Here is a 27,660-nt window from a genome sequence, read left to right as displayed (position 1 = left end):
GACGCACGTTTCACTGGATTAGCTTTTTCAAGGCAACTTTTCCAGTGAAACTTGCGCCGAATTGTTAAATTTGGGAGCCTCCCGCAACTTTTGTGAGAGTAGGAAAGTATGGTCCACTCACAGCAGCTGCTGCACACAGTGGATGTAGGGACCCGGCTAACAGCAATATCTGCCACCACCAGTCCTGAGCAGCTCATGAGGTATAAAGGGGCACATTGAAGATTCAACACTGGGCACACCATAGTTTTGTGCTGCTCTGTGCACACCATAGTACTGTGCAGCACTGGGAACACCATAGTACTGTGCTGCTCTGTGCATACCATAGTTCTGTGCAGCTCTGTGCACACCATAGTACTGTGCAGCACTGGGCACACCATAGTACTGTGCAGCACTGGGCACACCATAGTACTGTGCAGAACTGGACACACGATAGTACTGTGCAGCACTGGGCATACCATAGTACTGTGCAGCACCTGGAACACGCTTCCTAACTAGGTGAAACCCGGGACAGACATCTTTCACACCGTGGCACTGACCCAAGTCATTCCCGTGTCAGCGCCGTTCATACTGCACCCGAGTGCAGTTCAACTCTTCTGCTGGCACATGGAGATGACATTGTCTCAAAGTGCCGGGAAATCCAGATCTCCCAATGCTGTAACTGGGACCCGGGTAGTCCAACCCAGGTTACCCATTTACACTGCCCATGAAACAGTATTCTTCCCTTCTCCGACCATGGTTTCTACCCGGGTTGGATTCCCCGGGTCACTGGACCTGGGTAATTTTTTTGGGACTCTTTTCCACTGAGCAGCAACCTGAGTAGTACTGGCAATAACCCGGGAAAAGGGGTATTAGAGACATGCCCCCCTCTGAGGCATGCTCTAAATACCATTATCTAGACTAATTTCCCACATATTACAATCTCAGTAATTTATGCTGTTTACACACTACGCCGACGGACCCACCGTGCAACGGACACACAGACCGAGCAGCCAATTTTGGTAAGCATTCACACATTCAGCCACACGATATAAGTGGCAGACTAGATGGGCCAAGTGGTCCTCATCTGCCGTCAAATTCTATGTTTCCATGATATGTCTGCCCACACATTACAACTGGGTGGGCATTCAAATTTGCCCACCCATTGTCAGTGTCGGCAGTTCCTGCTACCAGTGCAAGGGTCTTCGATGGGTCGCCCATACACACCGGCAGATGCACATGATATATCTGTAAGATATACAGTATATATACAGTATTGCATCTGCCATATGTATGAAAAGCCGGAGCCCTTGTTTGCATTTACCCCACAGGCTAAAAGTTGGCAGCCAGCCCCTGAGGTTATAGAAATAGGATGCTCATAAGAGGCAATAAATCTGGTCAGAGTTCCATAAACATTTTGTGTTGTGTACACGCTTACAAACTGCTGACAGAATTTGTTTTTATTAGGTGACCACTATACACATAACCTGTGCAATTTATACGGGGACACAATCTTTCCTTCCAATCACCAGGACAGATAAATAGGTGTCTTGGAAGAAACAATTGTATATAGTATGTATGCGTGAATATCGGAAGTTTTCCTTGCAAGTGTACCCAGCCTAAGCAGCATCGTCCATTGTGGTGTGTCTCTGACAACTGCCCCGCCAAGTGGTTCTCTTCTGAGAGGATTCAGCACTATGGCATTTACTGTATATAATTATAGAAAAGATAAAAAACACAAATAATATATATTTAGGGCACTGGTCTGTCTGGTGACAATAACTACAAGTCAAATTGTAGCTTTCTACATGGTATTGCTCCCGTATTTAATTCAACATAACAGATTTCATGAAAATCTGGAAAGAAAAACCAGTGTATGCTCTCTTCCTGGGTTTTGGTAATCTGCTTATAGCTCCAACTGTGCAGCTTCCTGTGGATAATGGGGGTAATAACGCGTTTCTCCGCCTACTTATAGCGTCAGCAGCTTCCTCAGATTGGCTGTATGACCCGGTATTGTAACCAGCAGCAGGAGGCACAAGTGATCAGCTGTCTCCCTGGGAGTCTGGATGGTGTCCTTACACAGCTACTATAAGGAACCTATCAGAAATCACACGGTATCTGTAAAAGGATATTAGTTGTTGGTTCATGGTTATAAAGTGGCTGCCTATTAACCAATTAAAAAGGCCTTTTTTTAATATTTTTGTGCACAATAAGCATGCTTTTTTAAACAATTCTTCCTTTGCTGGCTGAAAATATCAACTAACCAGTTGGGAAAAGGAATTGAGTTATTTTGAAGTCATCCTAAAGACTGTTGGAAATTAATATGTATATATTGGAAGCAATTAGCTGAAAGAAATTAGCATATGAATTGAATACAGTAATATATTGTGAACGTAATATGAATTATTGTCTTTATATGTATATATAATTTATTTTGATTATTTATTAATATTTTTTTAATAAATTGAATATTTTTCTTGCAAGTTAAATAGCGCTTTCTTTTTTATGAAGTTTCATGACATTTGTTATTATAGAAAAGATGTTCTAAACTAGTACTTCCTCTTTTTAAAGTGCACATACAGTATTACTTGAAACCAGCTTCAGAAATATGTTGATGCAGCAGGTGAGACCGCACTATGCCCTACTACTGTTAGAGGCCCACCGCCAGAAAACAGAAAGAGACAATACAATATAGAGAACTCCAGCTTTCAGAAAGTGTTCAATCATGCAGTGTATGCTGACTAGATTCCTGTGTGCTCATGCTTAGGCAGAAAGAATAAGTAACAGCCAATTACTTTTATTATGTACACAGTAAATATCACTTTACAATATAAAGTGGAACGGACTACGGTCATAGGGCCTGATTCTGACCCTTCGCTAGGCTGCGTTCGCAAGTAGCCTGCCGATGTTTGCAATCTGCGCATGCGTACAAGACACAATGCGCGTGCGCGATCTCGTACATGCGTTCGAGAAGCGTTCGCACCCTGTACACAGATGCTCTGCAAGCATGAGTGACAGGACGAGCGGTTTGTGGGTGGTGACGGGGTGGTCGATGGAAACGGGGGTGTGGTGGTGCGAACGCAGGTGTGTCTGTGCGTCTGAATGCTGTTTTAGGGGCGTGCATAATTAAGACACATCGTCAGCATACACGTCACATGGCTGAATTACACACAGCAGCACTCGCAGTGCTTGCAGTAGGGTATGGTCAGCCACAAGTGCTGCGTATGGGTCCGATGTTACTCGATGTTAGCAATTGTCTAACACACTTCCTGGAGAAGACATATGTTACTAAGGGAAAGTGGGCGTCTTGTGTCAGGTTGGTGGGCGTATAAAAATACATACTGCAATCGCACGGCAAGACATAGTGGGCGTGCTAATGTCTTGCTAGCGATCACGGGATTTGCATACTTTGGCTGCTGATGGCTGTGTGCAAATGCATCCTAGCGAACGGGTCTGAATCAGGCCCATAGATCCATCTGGTTATAAAATATATCTCACAAGGAGTAGTGTGGTGACATCGGGATCTTTCCATCGGCTGTGCATTCCGAAGCCAGGAAGGTGAATGGTGCAGGTGAGCGATGTATCGGGCGATCAGACACCGGATCATGCAATGTGTACCAGCCACACCATATATTGTTCCATTGGGCATCGGATTGGCGGGTCGGTTAATGTGTACCCAGCTTTACTTTTTTAGAAAAGCAATTAATATATTGAAATTGTACAAGTGTATAAAATGGATTACCATCTTCAAAAACTTTGTTTAAATTAGGGATGAGCGGGTTCGGTTCCCTGAGAACCGAACCCACCCGAACTTCGGGGATCCGGGGCGATCCGAGCCCAAGCTCGGATCTCCCTGTCTGCCCCGGATCACTTTCCCGAGGCAAAACCTTGAGCCTTTGCCTTTAATGGGAAAGTGCTGATTGGCTGACAGAGCCGTCTGTCACGGCTCTCAGCCAATCAGCATTATGGTGCTCATTTGCATGTAGCACGGACCCGGGAGATCCGTGCTACATGCATCTGTGTGATTGACAGTGACACAGAGCACAGATGGGTCAGTGAGACCTGTCTGTGCTGCTGTGTATTTCAATGACACAGATGCACGCATGGACCAGGAGAACCGTGCTACTTGCATCTGTGTCATTGACACAGAGCACTGGCGGGTCCGTGAGACCTGTCTGTGCTGCTGTGGTAAAAAAAAAAAAACCTGTGTAAAAAAAAAAGAAAAAAATGGCGTGCCCACCCCCACCCCCCCCCCCAAAAAAAAAGAGCAACCAGCCCCGGGCATTAGTGACCCAGTGCTGGGTGTGGGTGTTTTTTTTAAACATTTTTTTACAGGTGAACTACAGGTACTAGTGGGCCCTTAATGCCCTGCATGCTGGTACTTGTGGTTCTCCAAGTACCAGCATGCGGGGCAGGCTTGCTGAGACCTGCAGTTCTACTTGTAAAGACAATGTTTGATATTCTTTATTTACACCACACCACATTATCAACCCACCACCCACCGCCACCAGGGGTGGCGGGGATAGCCCCGGGCTATCAGCCTGGGCCTGGGGTGCTCTGGAGAGGGTGACCCATTTATTGGGGGGGTCCCCAGCTCTCCAGGGATCCCCGGCCTGGGATAACTAGTGGTCAGGGCTGATGCTGCGGCTGGGGGGCCTGGTGAAAGGGCTCTCCTGGCTGTGGCATCAGCCCCCCCGCTAGAAAAAGTCCAGTGCTGGTTCTGGAACATACAGGGGAACCCTACTCATTTTTTTCCCCTGTATTTCCAGAACAGGACCGGATCAGAGCCCAGAACTGGTTGCGCAGAATACGGGGGACCCCTACGTCGCTTGTCCCCCGCATTTTGGCAACCAGCACTGGTTCTGACTTGCCCGGTGCTGGCTGTGCTTAAGTACAGGGGACCCCTACGTCGTTTGTCCCCTGTATTTAAGCACACCCAGCACTGGGTCACTAATGCCCGGGGCTGGTTGCTCTTTTTTTGGGGGGGGGCACGCCATTTTTTTCTTTTTTTACACAGGTTTTTTTTTTTTTTTTTTACCACAGCAGCACAGATGGGTCTCACGGACCCGTCATTGCTCTGTGCCAATCACACAGATGCATGTAGCACGGATCTCCCGGGTCCGTGCTACATGCAAATGGGCACCATAATGCTGATTGGCTTCCTGTCTGCCACTGCAGTGCCACTCCTAGGTGGGCCACGTGTTTGTGCCGCCCACTTGTGTCGCTTAGCATAGTCATCCAGCTACCTCGGTGCAACCTTTTTGCCTAAAAACAATATTGTGAGGTGTGAGGTGTTCAGAATAGAGTGGAAATGAGTGGAAATTAATGTTATTGGGGTTATTAATAGCGTAGGAACAAAAAAAGGCCTATTTTATGTGATTTTAGCGTTTTTTTTTTATTTTTTAAGAAAAAATCCAGATCCAAAACACAAAACCCAGAACCCAAAACATGGAAGGGTAGTTTTGGCAAAACCAATCCAGATCCAAAACACGAAGAAAGATCCAGATCCAAAACCAAAACACAAAACACGAAAAGTGGCCAGTGCACACCCCTAGTTTAAATGTAATGTGCATACCTTAGAATTTGAAAACTGATTCTATTTGAAGTTTCGGCTCTTCTGGTGCTATCCTAAATGATAATTTTATTTAGTTATTTTATGTGAGCAAGTCAGTAGGGGATTCTTGCTAAGATGTATTGTCAGTGGAGGAAGAATGACATTTATAAGTGCACTAAGAACAGTGGTCTAGAGCACAGGTTCTCAAACTCGGTCCTCAGGACCCCAAACAGTGCATGTTTTCCAGGTCTCCTCACAGAATCACAAGTGAAATAATTAGCTCTACCTGTGGATCTTTTAAAATGTGTCAGTGAGTAATGAATACACCTGTGCATCTGCTGGGTGCCCTGGAATACGTGATCTGTGTGGGGTCCTGAGGACCGAGTTTGAGAACCACTGGTCTAGAGGATGCTTTAGAGAATGTATGTTCTTTAGCATAATTAAATATCCATTACTATAACAGAAAGTAAAACAAAAACACAAACGGAAATCACCAGATTCCCAAGCTGTGACTTATAAGGGTCTCCAAACCCAGCTTTATTTGTACAATAAAATTACTTCAACTAATAAGTATTACTAAAGCTGGGCATACACTATACAATTATCTGGCTGATCCACCCATATCGGTATGCGGTGACCAATCTGAAAATATAGATCGGTCGGGCACAGAGCCGTAACTAGACTTTTTGGTGCCCTGTGCAAGAGAGAGCATTGGCAACCCCATTTTTTAAATAGGAACATAAGATAGTGCACCTGAAAAAGGTCCATGGCCTCATGGGGAAGGACCAGGGAGGAGATAGGGGAGGCCAAGAGTTCCTTGGGATAAAAAAAAGAGGAAGCTACAAGTGATAATGATAATAAACAGGAAAATTGACATGCCCAAACAGTGCCCCCTGCCTTACGGTGCCATGGCACTGGTCGCACTACCCTAGTTACAGCCCTAGTCGAGCATGCCGGCTAGTCCAACATGCCCGTTCGATGCAATATTTTCTAAGTGAAAGTTGGCTGCATCAGGCAGTGTATGCACTGCAACGGCCAGGCCATCTGACAATTCCCCTGTTCTTTCACAGGGAAGAATCACAGATATCGTTGCCAATACACTATGTTATCTCACAGTGTATGGCTGTCAGATAAAATGCCTATCGGTCAGACAGGCACATACATCTTTACATGTATGTCCAGCATTATGCATCTAACTATCTGAAAAAGATACTCCCAGTGGCGTCCCAACAGGGGTTGGCAGGCTTACAGTGGCAAAAAAGGGGGTGTGGCCTCGTGTGTGGGGGCGTGGGTTCGCGGCCTGAACCCCCGTTTTGTCATTCCGGGGGTCTCGGAGATTTGGACTGCATCTGTGTCAGGAGCCGAGTGCTGCATATAATATATATTTTTATCCTGAGGTGGGTCAGATTCGAACCTATGACCCTATACTTACAATTATGCTGCATTAGTCCACTAGGTTGAGTGCTGTTGAGACAATGAGCATTAGATTGTATATTTATCTTTTAGTCATAATAGATAAGATATCTCCAATGTTCCAAATAGATGCAATATATTAACTGTTTTTTAATATAATTTATGTTGTATTGCTTTATATTCTGTAATTGAAAAAAAATTATGTATATATTTGTTTTGATTGATTTATTTTAAAGACTTTTTGTTTTTCTAAAAAAAATAATTCTTATGATCACCTGAAATAATTTGTCACCTAAGTACAGGTGTTCTGAATGACCATTCAATTGTTAGACCATAGGTATTGATCACTTCAAGTTTAACTAGGATGCCTTTGTAGGATGAACTTACTGACATCCCTCTGAAGAAACCACAGAGGAGAAACGCATTTGAATTCAGTATTGGAAACTCCCTGACTCCTTTGCCATTATTTCTCTACTTTGCTACACACTCCCTCCCCCACCACCGGACATTAAGGAACACCTCACGGCTGACGGTCCCCGACAGGGATTACATCTTGGCGTTGTGTCCTTCTTTCCGGAATCAGCCTTGGTGAGAGATCTGCGGTGTGATGTGGGGGAGGTAGAGGTAAGCGCTGGTCACTATAAGTGACCTCAAGAACTAAGGGCCTCATTTACCAATGAGTTTCATCATTCGCAACGAGTGATAAAACATAATGCGTATGATAAATAGTGCTCCAGCCAATCATCTCCCAACTGTCATCTATTTGAAAAATTACAGTTGCGAGCTGATTGGTTGGAGCACTATTTATCATACGCAATGAGTTTTATCACTCATTGTGAATTATAAAATTTGTTGGTAAATGAGGCCTAAGTCTGTCTTACAGTCACAAGCAATTGATTTATAAATCTATTCAAAGAGTTTTCTACCCTTTACTAAACCAAAATCAGGAGTGTGAATTTTCCTTGGATGCATTGGAATATTTCTATACTCATATTTGCCCTATCAAATAACCACTGTGTGGGATGTGATGAGCTGATATATAATATTACTAATTCTTTTTTCAACATGTTGCCAGAGGAATGTGTTCTAATACAAAGAAATCTTTTTATTACAGGACAATAAAAACTGTCTATGGGCACAGGAAATAACTAAATGAGTCATAGGGGCTCCATGGTTTTTGTAATCTTTGTGTCCTTGTGATATTAGTGAGTCAAGCATTCTTACTCATGTACAGATGTGTCCACATACCGTACATCTAGCCTCCTTGCGCGATAAACAACTCTTCTATTGGCGTCCTGAAGTGGAGCGACTTGCTAGCTCTGAACGTCAATGTAATGGTAATAGGATGCAGAAGCAGCTTCTGCTGATTAAAATGATATGCGGCATACCTATATTGTGTGTGCGATTGCTGCTGTATCTGCATGCAAAATGCTACATTACAGTGTCACAGCCACTGACACTGTAACGTAGCATTTCGCATGCAGATATAACCACAGTCACACACAGAATATAGGCATGTTGCATATCATGTTATACAAAAGAAGCTGTTTGTGCGTACTATTTGCATTGTGAGAATAAGATGCATTTTAAGGGAAAAAAAAGTTGCATGAAAAGACACACACACATACGAACGCACGCACGCACGTAGTGGAGAGGTGGTGGCTGTTTGTTTAAAAAAGCAAACTCTCCAGGGATGGATGAGGAGGGTAGGGTCCGCGAACAAGATCTTGCCTATAGTCCCAGCTCTGGATTAAACTACTCTGTCCTTTCAGCATATTTTACTGCAATTATATATGTTACTGCATAGCTACACTACGAGATATGACATGCCATGGTAACTCGTTTGTGCACTTTTGTCTCTGTATCATATTGCTCTACACAGAGAAAGAATGTTATTCCTGTTATACTTCAACCTTTTATACAAAGACAATAATGTAATGGAATAAAGGAAGGCCGCATATGTTCATTGTGTAAGGCCCCATTAGATCATTTATTTGCTTAGATGGTTGCATTGTAAAAATCAAATATATTGTCAACAAATTACGCCAGTACTCTACATCTTGAATCTTGAATTCCTTACCCCCACTGCGAGGCCAATCCCAGAAAGTTTGTACTCTGGCACATCAACTAGTGATCTGAAGGTTCAGGGAGCCAGCACAAATAGTACAGATAAAATCCAAGACTTCATTTAATCGTCAATAATCAAAGAAACAATCTGCAGACTATCATACATCTTGGTCAATTTATTATTGATGATGGAATGAGGCTTTTGGATTTTATTTTCTACTATCTGTGCGCTGTCTTCCCTGACCTTCAGGATAATTTCTACTATCACGTTTCACCTATGCAGAATTACTGCAGTACTTCTATGTTAGTGTCTGGGGTCTCTTCACCTACTGTTTGATATATAGGGGCCTATTCAGTAACACATAAAATTCTATGGAGGTAATTAGGTTTAGAACTCACATGGAGTTCTACCTAATTACCGGAGGAATTCATCATTCCTCCTCCCCATAAGTATCTATTCCGAAAAGCTGTCATTTTTGCGATGACAGCTTTTCGGGAAAGAGATACTTTTCCCTACCTAGTCCTACCTTACGGCAGCTGGAATCAGTGCTGCGCATGCGGTTACATCCGTAAAAGCAGCGCATGTGCAGCACTGTCTACATCTGCGGTCAGGGCCGGATTAAGGTCTGTGGGGGCCCCTGGACAACAAACATGTGGGGGCCCTATTAAATGTGACAAACTGGGGGTATGCACAATGGGGACCTTATGCAGAGCCCCTAGTAGTGTCAGTGCCCAAAGTGGTAGTGCTCCGTATGCTGTGCACCCAGTAGTAGTGCCCCTTATGCAGTGCCCCCTATTCAATGCTTCCATTAGTAGTGCCCCCTGTAGTAATGCCCTCTGTATAAATGCCCCCAGTAGTAATATCCCTGTAGTTGTGCCCCAAATAGTAATGCCTCCAGTAGTAATGCCCCCTGCATGTGCCCAATAGTAATGCCTCCAGTATAAATCCCCCAGTAGTAATACCCCTGTAGTTGTGCCCCCCAATAGTAATGCCCCAGTAGTTATGCCCCCTGTAGTAGAGCCCCCAGTAGTAATGCCCCCCAATTAGTGTCCCCAATACTAATGCTCCCTCTGTAGTAGAGCCCCCAATAGTAATGTCCCCTTATTAATGCCCCCAGTAGTAATGCCTCCCCCTCTGAGTAATGCCCCTCCCCAGCAATAATGCCCCCCAGTAATGAACCCAGTAGTAATGCCTCCCCCCTCAAAGAGTAATTCCCCAGTAGTAATGCCCCCCCTCCGAGTAGTGCCCCCTGTAGTAATGCCTCCCCCCGAGCAATGCCCCCTGTAGTAAATGCCTCCCCCCCACGAATAATGTGCCCCCCCGAGTGATGCCCCCAGTAAGCCGCTTGCACTACAAAAAAAAATATATGAAGCTCATACTTACCTTAAGCTAAGCCCCGCGTCCGCTGCAATCCGCTCGGCTGCTCCTCTGCACTATGAGAGAGACATCATGACGTCTCTCCCATAGTGCACTGCGTGAGCCGGAACTCGGTGCTCAGGAGTGAGCTCCGTCCTCCGACTCCGGCTACCGCTGTGGGGAGGGAGCCGGGCGCCCACTGGTTAAAAGTAACCAGCGGGCGTCTGGCAAATGAAGCCTCCCTGCGGCGCCGGGGTTAGGTTGGCCAGAGTAGGCGGAACTGGTTCCATCTCCTCCGGTCCACTTTAACCCCAATAGGCGTGGGGGCCCTTAACATGTGGGGGCCCAGGGTCGGTCGCCCCTGTCGCCCCCCCATTAATCCGGCCCTGTTTTTTTTTTAGTTTTCTAAACTTTACTGTGTTCTTCTGGGAGAACACAGTGCCAGCACAGCAGACGGAGCCTAGGAAGGGACTAGAGTGATGGAGGGAGCCAGTGGAGGACCTGCTCAGCTGACGGCAGGTAATTGTCACCTGCTATATGCCACCTCACAGTACATTATCTTTCCTGGCTGATACTGCTCTATCACATCTTAACCAAAAACTAGAAATAGCCCTTGATGACGCTCCAGCAACTCTTCAGACTCCCTGTCAACTTAAATGCTGGCCATGGCACTCTAAAGTAATATGACATCTTCAAAAATTTGAAGACCGTCATTGGTCGTAAATATTGAACTCCTTATGACTTCCTCACATATAGTATATAGGCTGTCTACCACCCCTATTGAGATGCTCTTGACACTTCCAAATAAACAAACATACTTCCAATTTCTCATCTCTGCTCAAGCTTCCAGCCCTAAATGCTTTTTATCACTATAAGTCTCTTCTTACCCCTCCAACACCAAACCCTCTAGCTACCATAACATGGCAATCTCCTCAACAGCCTGCAACCTGCTTAATTTTTTTCTTGAAGACAATGGCACATTCTCTTCATTTGATCCCACAAATGAAGACGGGGTGTCTACTCTCTTCTTATCTTCCTATTTTACTACCCTTCCTCTTGATTTTATACCCTCGCAAATCAATCTGTTTCTCTTGAGCTCATTCCAACCTTAACTAACCTTAACCATAACCTATTGTTCTCTACCAGTATCTTTACAGAACTATTCAAGCATGTAGTGATTGCTCCTATTCTAAATAAAATCCAACAATTGTTACCCAAACTCTCATATTACCATTTCTCATCTCCCTTGCCCCTCCAAGATTCTGGACAGGCTTATCTACTGTACATGATGTAGGGAATATAGATTGTAAGCTCAACTGGGGCAGGGACTGATGTGAATGACACATGTTCTCCGTAAAGTGCTGTGGAATATGTGTGCACTATACAAATAACTGGTAATAAATAAATACATATTCTGCAGTATCAACGCCTGCACACACATAATTTCCAACAAAGCTGACCACAAATTTAGACTGAAACAAAGAGAAAATGTTTATGTAGGGTCAAACAGGTGTATAAGGGTGGGGGTTACCAATACTGATAAAGGCAGAAGTGTTTTCAAAGAAGAGTGTGTTATATTCTGTATGTACAGACATCTGCAGCATACACTCTCTGGTATGATGGATTCATTACTCATATTGAATATTTTTCTTTTCTTATAAATCATCTGTATTTATGATTATTTTTAATAGCATTCGCTAATTTTAAATCCAAGATAAATGTGGTGATGTTTTGTATTTTTAACTGCTCTGTGCTATTGGTCATTTATCTCTGTACATGCCACAGCTGCACAGTATCAGTTATAAAAATAATACAATTTAAATCAAGTATACAGAGCAACATAAGCTACAACTGATTACATCTCCAGGAAATATCTACAATGAATAAATATCTCCTTCATAGATAAGCTTTTTGTGAAAAATTATAATTGTGCTACTCGTAGGAATCTTTCTGTTTCAATGTAATACCCCTTTTACACTGGAGCTAAAACCTGGGTTTTTGGAGGGTTAACCTGGGCAGCTCCCTGGTGTAAAAGGGGAGAGGGTTGGATCGCCGGGTCGAGTGACCCGGCAATCCAACCCAGGTAACTAGCAGGGTTTAACAGGGGCGTAGCCCGTGAAACCCTGCTGTGACAACAGTGCACTCTGGGTCACGATGATTGGTCCGGCTTCAGTGGCGCTTGGAGATGACATCATCTTCAAGCGACCACTTTCACTCCGGAAAAGCCGGGTCTATGCAGACCCGACTCTGGTGTGTGTGGCGCCGACTTGGGAATATCCCGAGACGGCGTCAGCAAAATTCCGGGTCTGATCCGGATAGGAACTTTGGGCCTGATTCAGAGCCGCTCGTAAGCGGCCGCTCGTTCGTTCCGAGCGATGTTAGCCCAACTGCGCATGCGTACGGATCGTTATACGCATGCGCTAACCAGTCAGCGCGGCCGAAATTCATGTGCTCGCAAAATAGCGAATGCCTGCTATTTTGAGTGACAGAAAGAGGCGTATGTGGGTGGTAACAGGGGAAGGTGCTTGAAAATGGGGAGTGGAAATCAGAACGCAGGAGTGCTTAAAGGTCAAAACGGGCGTTTTATGGGTGTGCATATTTAAAACAGCAGCGTCATTGACCACGTCACTGGGTTATTTTATAGTCAGAACTGCTCGCAAAATTGTGGTAGCAAACACCAACCCCAAGAATAGCGAGCAGTTCATACCCTTGTCGATGTACTCGATTAATCTAATAAATAGCGGACATGACGTAGGATGCGAGCGGCCAGGGGGTGTATCTTTCCAAAAAACGAAGGCAAGTTTTGTTCGCTCGTTCAGACATAGAGGCGTGAACAGACCGCAAACAGCGAACAGTTAATTTGAATAGCCACCCCTTGTTTTAGAACGAACGACCGCAAATAGCGAGTGGCTCTGAATGAGGGCCTTTGTTCCAACTCCGGCTCAGACCCGGAATTTAGGTGGAAAAGGGGTATTAGACTGCCCAGACGCTGGCCTATCTTGTTATTCAGTCTATACTGTAGGTCAGGCGACAGGTCTGCTGTTCATTACTACACACAGATTTGTTCAAACTGGGAGAGATCTGATCATTTGATGCTGTGGCCCTGCTCACTCCTGTCTTCATTGTAATCTGTCCCATAACAATCATGCTACAAGATGCCAAATACATTTCTTATTGACTTCGATTGAATATGGCATTGTGTAAGTTTTGGGGACTCACACATAGCGTTGTCAGACTCCTCTCTATACCGTAAAGCTAGAAAAAGACAGCCCTCTGCATAGACAAAGCTGGACAACACTAGTTTACAAAAAAAGAATTCATCTACTTATGTTTGCAGAAATATACAGAGCTGAACATGCTAAACAATATATGATCTAAACAAAAGGAGTTCTCTATATTTACCTAAATGGGTCTGTCCCTGTTTGCAGATGATTGGCTGATAAGCATTTATTTGCAAGTGGGGAAATCTCAGCTGCAGCAGTTTCTAGAAAGATGCTACAAAAGCAAAAGTAATTCTTACATGTTTAGCACAAAGTGCAACCTTTATCCCCACTACTCAAAAAAGACAGATTTATTTTTAAAAGTAATGGAGTCCTTTCTTTTAAACAAGAACATATGAGTTGCAAGAGTGAGCTGAATTAAATCTATCATACCTGCAGATAAATGTAATCTGCAGTTATGGTAGACATCCTTAACTTTGTGAGAGGAAGACTCAGGGGCGCCCCCCAGATCCTAGCGCCCTAGGCAGCTGCCTAAACTTGCCTAATGGTAAAGCCAGCCCTGGGTCCATTGTAATTACAGGAAGCTCCTCCCCCTTAGCTCACATTATCTTGGTTCCCTTACAGCCGATGATAAAATTAGTTAAGGATGGATTATAATATGCTTTTCTTAAATAGAGATGATCAAAAGTTCATGGAGGTAAGGTAGAATAAACTCCCAATGCATTTCATCAGCTATAATACTTCATCAAGGGAATCCTCATTTTTTATTGTGATTTTCTATATGCTCATTTTTTCATTGTTGTTTATATTGGGATCTGAATTTTACTATTTTTAATTATTGTTATTAGTGTCTATTAAATCTTTTTTATCAAAGCATAAGCACTTTTTGGCACATTATTTCACCACTAAGCACTTTATTTGAGATAATAAGCAGTGTTTTATTTTACCTGCCTTTTATTTGTTATTTATTACTAAAGACACTAATAATAATTTATTTATTTACTTATTCATATTTATATTTGTTTATATTGTGTATAAGCACCTTGGGTGCTCATTTTCAACCCCTATGTACACTATCTTTACTGTATATGGTGGTTAGCCACCACCAATTATTTGTTGATAGAGCTGACACGTAAATAATAAGGAGTGAATAACACTGAAAACTCACTAAAAGTCACATAATACCACCAAAAACGTCAAGGGGTATAAGGGTGTTTTTAGACTTTTTGGCACTGGGACCATTTACAATACATATATATATATATATATATATATATATATATATACACAATCCAAGGTCTGGCACTCCCCACTCCAAAGAAAGCTGCAGCCGGTGCCCTCATAAGCTGAGAAGATATATGCACAAAGTTGCGGCACTCAAAGCTTTTTCAATCCACAAATAAATGCTACGGAAAGCAGGTGAATGTTCAACGTTTCAATATCTTATTCATATTGTCATCAGGATGCTGACAATATGAATAAGATATTGAAACGTTGAACATTCACCTGCTTTCCGTAACATTTATTTGTGGATTGAAAAAGCTTTGAGTTCAGCATCATTGTGCATATATATATATATATTGTGTATAGGTAAGGTAGTACAGAAAGGGGGGTTGTGGGAGGTGGGGGTTTGTGAATGTTGTGGGGGGGGGGGGGATCCTGCCTATTTTGACAGTCCCGGGCCGCACAATTTCTGATGGCAGCCCTGCATATATGACTCAAAATTATATCGTCACAAATGAAAGGTAAATTCATCTATTGTGACACCACAATCTGCAATTACTTATAAGTTAAAATAATGTCACAACTTACCGAATGCTTTGGCGACATCTCCTGGGCAGCTGCAGCCTCCGTCCTTTAAACAAGATAAAAATAGAATCACTTACACAGCTCTATACACAAATAATATGTATTAGATCATCCTTTATTTTTATGGTTTGTGTTTCTTAATATATTTATATACAGTACTTAATTTAAATACCAACCAACCTCTAGGTTGAATGTGATCATTAGACTGATATAAATTCCAGCACAAAGGAATATAGATGTAAGTATATAACTGATTGGCTAATATTGTCTACTGCAAGTGTTTTTCTATAGTCTAACCATCATGTGATCGGCCATATACAGTAGACCTTGCTCGCCACCTAGTGAGTAAAGTGAAAAGTGTAAGCTTTATTATTTTTCTGAGCTCCTATTTTGTAACACTTGGCCAAGCCTTACAAAAAAAATGATGTAATGTTACAAACTCATAAGCCACAAAGCTCAATGTTGAGCAGCTGGCTGGGAAGCTCTGATTTCTATTGCCAGAATAAGCTACTTAACTTTATAGCAATAGTAAGTCAATACATGTAATTATTCTGGAAATGTATTTTGTAACAGACCAATATTTTCTACAGCGATGTAAAGTTTTAGCGTGTACAAGCTTCAGTCTGACTCAAAATGGGATCCTGCACTTTGTAAAATAAAAATACAATATAAATATAGTTTTTAAATTAAATGTAGTATCTGATGAACACACTACCCTCTTTCTAAACCATATGATACAGCTGTGTCATGATACATTATGGCTGCAGTTGTGACAAACAGCTAATCTTGGAGCTCCAGGTCTTGTGCGATTCGACCACATCAGGAGCCTTATTCGCTCATAATGTGCATCTTATTCACACAAATAAAACAATTGGAAGCGACAAAACTATTTTGCTAGATTACACTGATCAATTTGATGTGCTATATTTGTTCATCTGTGTGTGACTGCGTCTGGATCTGTATATAAAGTGCTACAATGCTGCTTTGTACATGTTTACAACTAATTCCTGTGCAGTGAAAGACGCCCCAGCACCTGCAGTGTACTATGAGTGGTGTTTTGTTGCACCTGCGATGCGAATAAGACGTAACATTTTAAGAAAAGGTCGTTAAGCTACGTACATCGCTCAGCATGGCTCAGTCGTGCCAAGCGTCTTGCGCCGTCTGGCATATTGTAGGCTTGGTGTATGCGGATATATCTGTACCATATATGGAAGAGGGTAAAAGCCGGAAACATAGTAAATGCATTGAAAAAGCCGGAGGAACTCCATAGTAAATGTATTAGAAAAGCCAGAAAGCCATAGTAAATGTATGATTGCTGGCTTTTTCAATGCATTTACTATAATTTCCAGCTTTTTGATGCACTTTACTATGATTTCCGGCTTTTTCAATACATGTAATATGATTTCCGGCTTTTCTAATACATTTGCTATGATTTCTGGCTTTTCTCATACTTTTACTATGATTTCTGGCTTTTCTAATACATTTTCTATGATTTCCGGCTTTTTCAATACATTTTCTATGATTTCTGGCTTTTCTCATACATTTGCTATGATTTCCGGCTTTTCTCATACATTTACTATGATTTCCGGCTTTTCTAATACATTTTCTTTGATTTCCGGCTTTTTCAATATATGTAATATGATTTCCGGCTTTTCTAATAGATTTTCTATGATTTACGGCTTTTTCACTACATTTTCTATGATTTCCGGCTTTTCTCATACATTTGCTATGATTTACGGCTTTTCTAATACATTTACTATGGATTTCCGGCTTTTTCAATACACTTACTATGATTTCCGGCTTTTGTAATACACTTTACATTGTTCTGGCTTTTTCAATGCAGTTACTATGTTTCCGGCTTTTACCCACACCCACCATATATCATGTTAAAATGAGCAAAGACCACCATTTCTCCAATGTTTCTAATGGAAACATTTAATAAATTGGTGTCTAATTTGGAAAAGCATTCTCCCTGTTCACCCAAGGGTGTTCTTATGTGGGTGATTCTCATGTACTGTTTCCAATCACTGGGAACACAGAGAACGGGGCTTTGTGGGGCTGAATAGATTTTACATATATCATATGCAGGGCCACAACTGGGGAGGGTGGCTAAGGGGGCATGTGACCTGGGTGCTGGACCTGAGGGGGTGCCGGGGAGAGGCTGCCGGGAGGCTAGGTTGCTGCACTTGTGGGTTTGGAGCCACATCCCGGCCTTGAGAGGCACAGAGACACCGTCAGTCTAATGTGGTGCCGGTCGCAAGCCAGTGCTCACGGACCGGCAGCCAATCAGCAGAGGCTGCCGGTCCATGCACTCCAATTGGTTCGTGAGCAGCGACATATTACAATGACAGCAGTACTGACAGTTCCCCAGCGTGTGGCAGCCCCATCCCACATCACCCCGAGCTCTCCCACCGCACAGCCCTGGCAGGTAAGAGAAGGGAGATGGGGCCTTACTGTGGCTTGATGTAAAAGAGGCTTTACTGTGGCATAATGTATAAGGGGCATTACTGTGGCAGAATGTGTTGTAAGTGGCATTACTGTGTTGCATAATGTGTTGTAAGGGACATTACTGTGGCATAATGTGTTAAAAGGGTCATTAATGTGTGGCATAATGTGTTGTAAGGGGCATTACTGTGTCACAAAACCACACACCCTTTTCGTCCTCTATGTTGTATTTTTTTGGGGGGGACGCCAAATTATGGCCTTGCCCCGGGTGACAGAAATCCTAGTTTCGGTCCTGTCATATGCCATATGAATGTTTAATCAGGTGCTAAATTTATTGTATCATTGACAATACCACCTGGAAATGAAAATGATAAAAATTATAGACTTGCAGTCTTGTGGATGATAACTTCTCAGCAGCCTAGTGCAGTGGGCTATGCTAGTTAAAGTCCAACTGTGGAGAAATCCCAGAGCCAATTACAAACCGTGGTGTTTTTGCTATATATCATACATCATGGATAAATGATTGGCTGATATACTGACAATGAAATACAGAAAACCACTGTGCAAAAATTAACAGGAGCAGCTTCCACCTACAGTAGGTGGTTTCACCTACCCACCTATATTATTATTATTATTATTATTATTATTATTATCCTTTATTTATATGGCGCCACAAAGGTTCTGCAGCGCCTTACACAGTACATAAATGAGCACACAAGAAAAACAGTTAATAGTAATACAAAACAATGCAGGACAAGGACAAGGTTATAAACTCAGCTGCAAAACACAAGCAGCAGGACATGAGCAACCAGGTGTTAAGTGCCATTGTGGGGAGTTAGGAGTAAATGATACTATAAGTAGGGTGAGGAGAAGCACGTGAGGGATGAGGGCCCTGCTCGTGAGAGCTTACATTCTATATACATGTAAACCTAACAAACTCAGGGAAAGTGTATTATTTTGGGAGAAATCGCAAATGCAAAAATTGCAGCTAGTTAGTAAATGCCAGTAAATCAGTCCTAATGCCCAGTCTGTTTCTTAATAATGCAGAGAAATTCCTATGGTCCTCAAAAAGAAGAAAAAAAACAAATATGTGTAGACCAATAACTGTCCAAAAGAATCCCAAAGCTAAGGATCTACTGACAAATGGTATTCTAGTAACACTGCACGTCAAGGGACATTGTCTTATTCTAAGAACCGCCGAGTAACACAACAAATGCTCCTCATAGTGTGAAATCAATTAACAGAAGTTTTCAGATTTAATATTTTGTATATATTAAACACCAAAATTGAGTTCAACTGAGTTCCAGAACCAGATGTAACAGGTGCATTTCACATATGGCGTTCCTGATGATGGCGTGCCCGGGAACGTCAGGTATTCCACGTCAGGAATGGTCTCAGTGTAATTCTTCTACAACATTAAGGGACAGACTGGGCATTGGGACTGATTTACCTGCATTTGCTAAGTATTTGAAATTTTTGCATTTTTTTTCCCAATGCGATTTGCTTTCCCTGAATTTGTCTGATGACACTTGCGACCAGATGGGGCCCAAAGATCTACAGAAACATCTACAACGGCATCCCAAGATGTCATTACAAAGTTTTAAAGAAACTACACAAATCATAATGAGGCATACAATATGAATGCAGGGCATGATTCAGAGGTGCCCTATGCAAGTGGCAGATGCTTTCAGTCTGCGCATGCGTCCAAGTTACACATGCGTCCAGATGGTTACCGCTGTGAGCCGGAAAACAAATTTAGACGTAGAGAGAGCGAAGTCGCATTGACCCTGGCAGCCATGCTCAGACGGAGAAATTTCCCCTGCCATTGCTGGTGCAATCTCCAATGGTGTGTCCAATGGTGCGACAGATGCGTCCAATGGTGCATCTTAATGCACACGGTGCCAGATTAGCACCGCAGGCGGTGGGCAATAATGTACGATTCCCATCGGCTGGGGCATTAACATAACGATGTATTTGCGGCTGCAATAGAATGCACCACTGAATCAAGCCCATAGGTGCACAATTATCATTATAATTATTAAAATGATTTTGCAGGAAATTAAAATGGCTGTTTTCGGGGGGATACCCATAAAAGTTAAGCATCCTCAGGATATGTGAAGGGGTATCCGCAGCAGATATCGGTCCGTCCATTTTGCAAAAATAACCCCTATTGGTAGTCACCATCATCTTCAGATGGAGTTAGCCCATAGTAGCATATGGGGCACTATATTTGTTTTTGTCTGGAGAGGGATCCTTTGCCGCTGGAGCATGTGCAGCCCACATTGCATGCACATTAGGCTCGCCAGGTCTGTACCCAGAAGTAAAGTGATAGTGTAAGGATGGTGCTTCTTACCAGTCCCGCCACCTCTTTCTGAAGTTTTCGCACATGGGGCCTGATTCATTACGGATCGCTATTGTGATCGCAGCTGTGATGACACACGCAGGTCTGCTGCGAATATATCGTAATGACTGCAATTGCCAGCTATTATAGAGATGCTCAAAGCCAGCATAGAGACGCCCACTACCGCTTTCATACATCAGTAATACTTTGCAATCCTGCGTATACATCGGGAACATCGAGTAACATCGGGCCCTCACACAAATTACAACAGGTCTGACCTTACTCAGAAAATGCTAACCTTGTCGCAGGGCTCAAGCTGTGTATGCCGTCGCAGTGGCTCATTTATGCACACCCATGCAACGGCGTTCAAACAGACTGGCATGCCTGGGTTCCTCCGACCACTCCCCCGTTATCACCCCCAAATGCTGACATCCCATCTTTCTATCTGCGATGGCTTTGTATCTGCGTAGGTGAACACAGAGCAATCGCAATGCTAACTCGTTCATGCGCACCGCGATGCATGTGCATGCGCTGTATGCACCGTCAACCAATCTGCGTACGTTGTTGCAGTTGTGAACCGTAATGAATCAGGCCCATGCTCTGTCGGAATGAGACTTTATTGTTTTGCAAGATCTTGTGCATGCACAGCGTGTCCCAGGAGCAGTACTGCATTGCATCAGCACTAGGCTAATGTGATACAGCTAGGACAGAGGTTGCCAGAGGGGGGAGCTATTGTAACACCTCTGCAGCGACTCTCCATTTAATAAACTATATACATCAGTACTAATACATCCTGCATCGCTGCAGGATTTCTCTTGGGGCTGAGGAAAGGGGCAGCATAATACGTCTCCCCATCACACTAAATTCCTGGAACTTCAACCACCAACTAACACACTCAGTACTCCTTAAAACCTGAATGGTCAACTACCTCAAAATATACATGCAAACAACTTACTCAAAAAGCTTCTTCCAGGGGGGACACTTACCAATATTGCAGTGTAGCTACTGTAAATTTAACATAAAAACCCTGCATTACGTTTTGAACACCAAGGGGTAAATTTACTAAAGTGAGAGTCTTTAGAAGTGAGTTTAAAAAGTGATGTTAACCACAGCAACCAATCAGATTCTAGCTATTATCTTCCAGAAGGCGATAGTTAAATGTTAAGTAGAATCTCATTGGTTGCTATGGGCAACACCACTTTTTAAACTCACTTCTAAAAACTCTCACTTTAGTTAGTTTACCCCCAAGAGCATTGGCGTATAAGTTCCCGGCCACCCCCATGTGTCATCAGTCTTTTGTATTTGTGATAGACTTTGGGGGAGAGTTATCTGCAATGGCACAAATGTGTGTATGCACCAAATCATGCATTGTCCGCTGGCCATAATGATCACCAGTGTGCAGATGGGAGAACAAGTGCTGCACTGGATTGAAAATGGGACCAGGGCTGAATGGATCTGAATTACCTTTGAGGAGTTTCTCAACCAGAATGAGTGGGAACATTAGGGCATAACTAATACAGCAGCTCCCTGACACACTTAAAAACGTGGTGGACATGGAGATAAAGGGGCTGATTCTGACTTGGACGTAGCCGCATCCGTGTCTGAGTCTTTTGGCAGACGCCCATCTGCGACTTTATGCAAATGCGGCTACAAAGCCCTTCCCTGGTGTACATCTGTGCGTATGAACGTGCAAGGACTGAGACGCTCACTTCCATAGACGCTGAAATACCAATTAGTGAGACTTTCGTTGCACTATTGGTCGCACTACCGAAACTTGCACCAGGCCTATGGCAGGTGCAGTGTCTGCATCCAAGTATGGCCTCCTGTGTGAGCGGTTGAGTGTCCGTGACACTTTCATAACACGCCCTTAAAACGGACCATCTGCGTGGATGCACTAAGCCACCTCCCTGTCACTGCCCAGGAACGCCCACTACATTAACCATACACTTCTCTGCACATGCATCTAATATCTGCAACTCTTTATGGACACAAACGGGGCACATGGGCAGTAGCATTATCACCGCTCACCCTCCCTAGTGGTAATAAATCCCAGTGGCAGAGCCCGTATCCTGACCCCCAGTGTCAATATGCCCCCATGTTTAGTACTTCCCCTCTCCATTTGACACTGTATATGTAATTATTTATTTTTAATATATGCCCCCCCCCAGCCAAAAAACCTTTTTGTGGGGCACCATAACCCACCCCAGTGTAAAAAGATGACCCCCTAAAACTCCTCCTCCCCTGTGTCATAATCTAATGGTTGGGTATACCTTCCCCCCTGCAGCCTAAACCTAACCTCGACCGCAGCCTAAGCCTAACCCTCCCATCCAACAGCCTAACCCTCCCCTAGCGCCTAACCTTAACCCCTAACCCTAATCCTCCCCCTAACCCCAGCGGCCGGGATGCTGACACCAGGATCTGACTGCTGTCAGGATTCCGGTGCCGGCATTCTGAGCACCGGCATCCAGGGGCTGGCTGGCAACTTTTAGCCTAGGGGGCAAATGCATGCAGGCGGCCCTGGCAGAGGGGTAGCGTGTAGCCAGGGTGCCCAAAGAACATGCGTGCTACGGCGCCCCCCCCTCAAATGTTCCAGGGAGGAGGCTGGTCCATATATCCTCCCCCTAACCCCAGCGGCCGGGATGCTGACACCAGGATCTGACTGCTGTCAGGATTCCGGTGCCGGCATTCTGAGCACCGGCATCCAGGGGCTGGCTGGCAACTTTTAGCCTAGGGGGCAAATGCATGCAGGCGGCCCTGGCAGAGGGGTAGCGTGTAGCCAGGGTGCCCAAAGAACATGCGTGCTACGGCGCCCCCCCCTCAAATGTTCCAGGGAGGAGGCTGGTCCATATGGGATTAATGTAAAGTAAAAATAAAGATTAGGAACAGCCCCGTCGTGGTGCCCATATGCAGTGCCCCCCTGTGCCCCAGGAGAGGATCCCCTTATGCAGGCCTCCAGTAGTGCCCCCAGTAGTGATCCCCCTATGCAGTGCCCCTTATACAGTGCCCCCAGTAGTGGTCCCCCCTGTGCAGTGCCACTTGTGCCTCCAGTAGTAAGCACCTTATATAGTGCCCCCATTAGTGGTACCTCCTATGCAGTGCTCCTTATATAGTGCCCTCAGTAGCAGTCCACACCCCATGCAGTGCCCCCAATAGTGGTAACCCTTATGCAGTGCCCCTTAAATAGTGGCCCCAGTTGTAGTCTCCCTCCTATGCAGTACCCCCAGTATTTCCCTTTTTATAGAGCTCCCAGCAGTGGTCCCTCGATGCAGTGCCCCTAGTAGTAGTCCCCTCCCCTATGCAGTGCCCCTAGTAGTTGTACCCTGCCCTTGTAGTGCCCCTAGTAGTAGTAGTCCCCCCTTGTAATAGTAGTCCCCCCCTTGTAGTGCCCCCAGTAGTAGTCCCCCCAGTTGTAGTCCCCCCCTTGAAGTGCCCCCAGTTATAATCCCCAGTAGTGGTCCCCCTTTGTAGTGCCCCCACCCCTGTAGTGCCCCCAGTAGTGATCTCCCCCTTGTAGTACCCCCAGTAGTGGTCTCCCTCTTGTAGTGCCCCCAGTTGTAGTCCCTCCCTCTTGTAGTGCCCCCAGTCCAGTAGTGGTTCCCCCTTTGTAGTGCCACCAGTAGTCCCCCCCTTGTAGTGCCCCCAGTAGTAGTAGTCCCCCCTTGTATTGCCCCCATTAGTAGTAGTCCCCCCCTTGCAGTGCCTCCAGTAGTGGTTCCCCCCTTATGGTTCCCCCAGTAGTGGTCTCCCCCTTGTAGTGCCAGCCTCCCCCCGAGTAGACACACGTAGTAAAAAAAAAAACACCTGAATCCCCGCTCCTGCCGTCACCATCCGCTCCTCCGTCTGTCCTTCCCGGGCATTATGGGAGAGACGTCATATGATGTCATGACGCCTCTCCCATTGCCCACTGCAGGAGCCGGAAGATGGAGCGGCTCTTGCAGTAGGCGCAGCAGCAGCTAATGAGAGTCTGTCAGACTCGCATTGGCTGCTGATTACAACAAACACAGCTGCCGGAGCCGGCAGCTGTGTGTTTGTCACTTGTGTAGCGCTGACCGAACTCCGTCCGGTCAGCGCTACACACGCGGTGCAGTCTGTGTCACAGTGACACAGACTGCCCGCGGCCCGCATGACGCTGCGGCCCGGGGAGCACATGGCACCCTGCCCCCCGGCCCAGCCCGCCACTGCCGGCATCCCTGTAAAACAATTTGATACATAAACTTTAGTTCACAGTAGTGAGTCACTACCTTCCTCAATATCAGCATTCATTTCCTGCTGCTGTGAGGATTCCAGTGATCTGATTGGCTACAAGTTGATCTGACCACACTCAAAACTGAGGACATCCTGGGTGAACATGGATGCTCAGGGAAAATGTATCAAACTTTCTAAGGAGTGGAGAAGTTGCCCATAGCAACCAATCAACTTGTAGCTCTCATATTTTTGAAGTACAGTATACTCAAACTGGAAGATAATAGCTCATTTTATTGGCAAGACATTTCCAAACTTATTGGCTTTTTATTAAAATTTAGGGTCGGAATGTAATAGAGATCGAGTCTGCCGGAGGTGCGGGATGCAGACTGATCTCGATTGTTCGGCTTTGCCTTGTAAATGACTGCAAAAATTATTGCGATCAGTCTGCATCCTGCACCTCCGGCAGACTCGATCTCTATTACATCCCGCCCAAAATGTTAGATTTGGAGTGATGCCAGTATTTCAGTACCTCCCTTTTTCTAGACCTGGCCTGACCAACCTGCGGCTCTCCAGCTGTTGTGAAACTACAAGTCCCAGCATGCTTTACCAGCTGATCGGTGGAAAGGTATATTGGGACTTGTAATTTCACAACAGCTAGAGAGCCACAAGTTGGTCAGGCCTGTCCTAGACCTTTAGGGCCCTAGTTAACAATAAAACTTAACCACTCGGCAAAGGGCTTATATACTCCTTTTAGTGTTTAGCTTAGCTTACTGCTGTTTGTCATTTTACAGCTTGTGCCATCTATAGATGGTGTTAGCGACATAGTCACCACGCAGAAATGGAGCACAGTACATCCTTTCTGGGGTTCAGCAAAGACTTTCAGAGTCCCCGCCGGGTGAAAGTGTAATGCATATGCATAGATTGGACACAACAGCCCGTCGCTAGCAGCGCTAGCCTTCCAGCAACAGAGCGGGGGATGGCGATCTGGGGCTGCGAATAAAAATCCATGAGTTCGGCAATACAGTAACTGCAACATCTGCCCACTTACTCATGGGTGCGACCTAATCGCGCCTAATTGCATTGACTGAACTGGGTGTGCGGTCGCACTCTGATATATAAATGCCTTGGTGTGTATCTTACAAAATGGAGTTGTGCATCTTACAAAATGGCCCCTGTTGTGAGAAAATAGTTCTACGTGGAGATGATGTAGGGTGAAACAGATACAGAATAGAAGATAAAAATACTGTAGTTCAGAGATATGCTGTTTCATATGAATTATTCTAATGAATAAACATTTAACTGAAATACAGTGTATAAAACAGTTGAACTTTCAGAATAGGCTGTTTAAACAGTTGAACATTAATGACTACTGTCGTAAACGTGTTGAACAATGAATTGAACTGACAGGACGTGCTAAATGATTCTTCATGGTCAGGGCTGGCATGTCTTACTAAAGCTGGGCATCCACTATACAATTTTATGTCAGATATCTGTCCAATCTGGCTGGTTGGAATGACAAAAAAAGAACACAGAAAGGGACTCCGCACTGGATTAAATCAATTTTGAGACCATAAGAAAGAAACCAACGTATGTATAAGTCATAAGGGTGTTGTAAGAACATCCCATATCCATAAACTGGTTGGTGGTGCTCCCCTGGAGTAAGGGCTATACACAACTCACAAAGAGTATCCTATAAAGTAGGACAACAAGGCGAATGGATATAATAGGATATTACATTGTATATCCAGTCTCTTTTTTTCTTATTATGTGTCTCATATACTGTGGTTAGAATTGGTTTATTAATACCGCGGTATAATCAATCTACAAACTCTACGATTATATATGGTACACAACACCGTAGAGCTAATTCCTTCTTCTAAAAACATGTATATATATCATGATTTATGTTTATCGTTGTTTGTCTGTCTTTGTCCTTTTAAGTGCTTTCAATAATAAAAGTTATGTATTAGGTAATTTTCTATAGATATGATTTACTAAAGAGTGCCCCCAAAAAGGAGTATCTTTCTGTAGTCCTACTTTATAGGATAATCTTTGTGGTTGGAATGAAAACCTGGTAATGTACGGGAGCAACTGACAGTCGATCATATGGTTTTAAACACTGAAAAAAGAACAAAAAAAATTGTTCAAATTGGTTAAATTTGTGTGTTTTTACCAATTTGTCTGAACAACCATTTTTGGCTATTTTCCAGTTTTTGTGAGCAAATGGACGATTGTCAGTTGCTCCCATACAGTACCGGGTTTTCATTCCAACCAGCCAGATTGGACAGATATCTGACAAAAAATTGTATAGTGGATGGCCGCTTTACTGTTTGCTGTGCAGGATTCTGTAGTGGCTCTCATGTAAGTCATGTTCAAGTTATTTGAATAGATCATCATTGTACCTGTCCTCTTTGGTGAGGATTGATGTCAGGTCCTTTGAGTTATGTAGTAATTTTGCACCTGCAGAAATATCTGAGGACTGGAAGGCTGGAACCACAATCGATTCATTCAAATGGAACTGGGATACCACTTAGGGAGGTACCCAGCCCTGGTACGGAGGACAGCTCTGTCTGGATGAAAGATCAAGAATGGGGAGTGACAGGAGAGCACTGCCAAATCAGATACCCTGCAGGCAGAGGAGATAGCGAGGAGAAAGAGCATCTTTGCTGTCAGCCACTTGAGGTCTACTGAGTTCAGAGGTTCAAATGGAGGAGCCTGTAGAGCCCTGAGAACCCAGGAGAAATTCCACGGAGCCATCGGAGGGACAAAAGGAGGTTGAAAGTGGAGAACACCCTGAAATAATGTTCTAACATCAGGCAGGGGAGCGATCCTTCGCTGGAATCACATTGACAGAGCAGAAACCTGAACTCTAAGGGAGGCCAGGGAGGCCAGGCGGAGGCTGAGGTTTAACCCAGAAAAACTGTAGGGTCATAGCCCCTGGGGGAGCACCATTGGAAGTAAGAGTGCCAAACTCTGGACCACAGAGCTAGTGAACCCTTTGGCTCTTAAGAGGAATGTCTCAAAGAGCCACGGCATCAAAGACAGATGAGGTAGGTCCGGGTGCAGGCAAGGACCCTGTGCTAATAGATCCAGCCATAGAGAAAGTGGAAAAGGAGTGTCTATGGAGAGACCCCATAGGTCGGTGAACCAATGTCGCCGGGGCAAGGCTGGAGCTATTAGTATCACCGTGCCGCCTTCTTGCTTGAACTTTCGGAGAACCCTCGGGAGGAGGGAGATCAGAGGAAAGAGGTATGCGATATTGAAGTCCCACCTCACTGCCAGAGTGTCCACG

The 27,660-nt window shown here is 44.3% G+C and overlaps 1 protein-coding gene across 2 annotated transcripts in view; it reads right to left on the bottom strand.

The window, feature by feature from the left end:
* Nucleotides 1-27,660, bottom strand: part of GMPR (guanosine monophosphate reductase) — a 138,808-nt gene that overhangs the window by 22,473 nt on the left and 88,675 nt on the right. For both annotated transcript variants that reach the window (XM_088475946.1, XM_088475947.1), the window contains one exon: nt 15,401-15,443. In XM_088475946.1, coding sequence (XP_088332072.1) covers nt 15,401-15,443 — 43 coding nt within the window. The remainder of the gene's footprint in view (nt 1-15,400; nt 15,444-27,660) is intronic.

The sequence above is a fragment of the Taudactylus pleione genome, unplaced genomic scaffold, assembly GCF_031769625.1.
Source record: "Taudactylus pleione unplaced genomic scaffold, aTauple2 ptg000179l, whole genome shotgun sequence".
Taxonomy (NCBI): Eukaryota; Metazoa; Chordata; class Amphibia; order Anura; family Myobatrachidae; genus Taudactylus; species Taudactylus pleione.
Note: the sequence above shows the minus strand (reverse complement) of the source record. Positions and strands in the feature narration are given on the sequence as shown.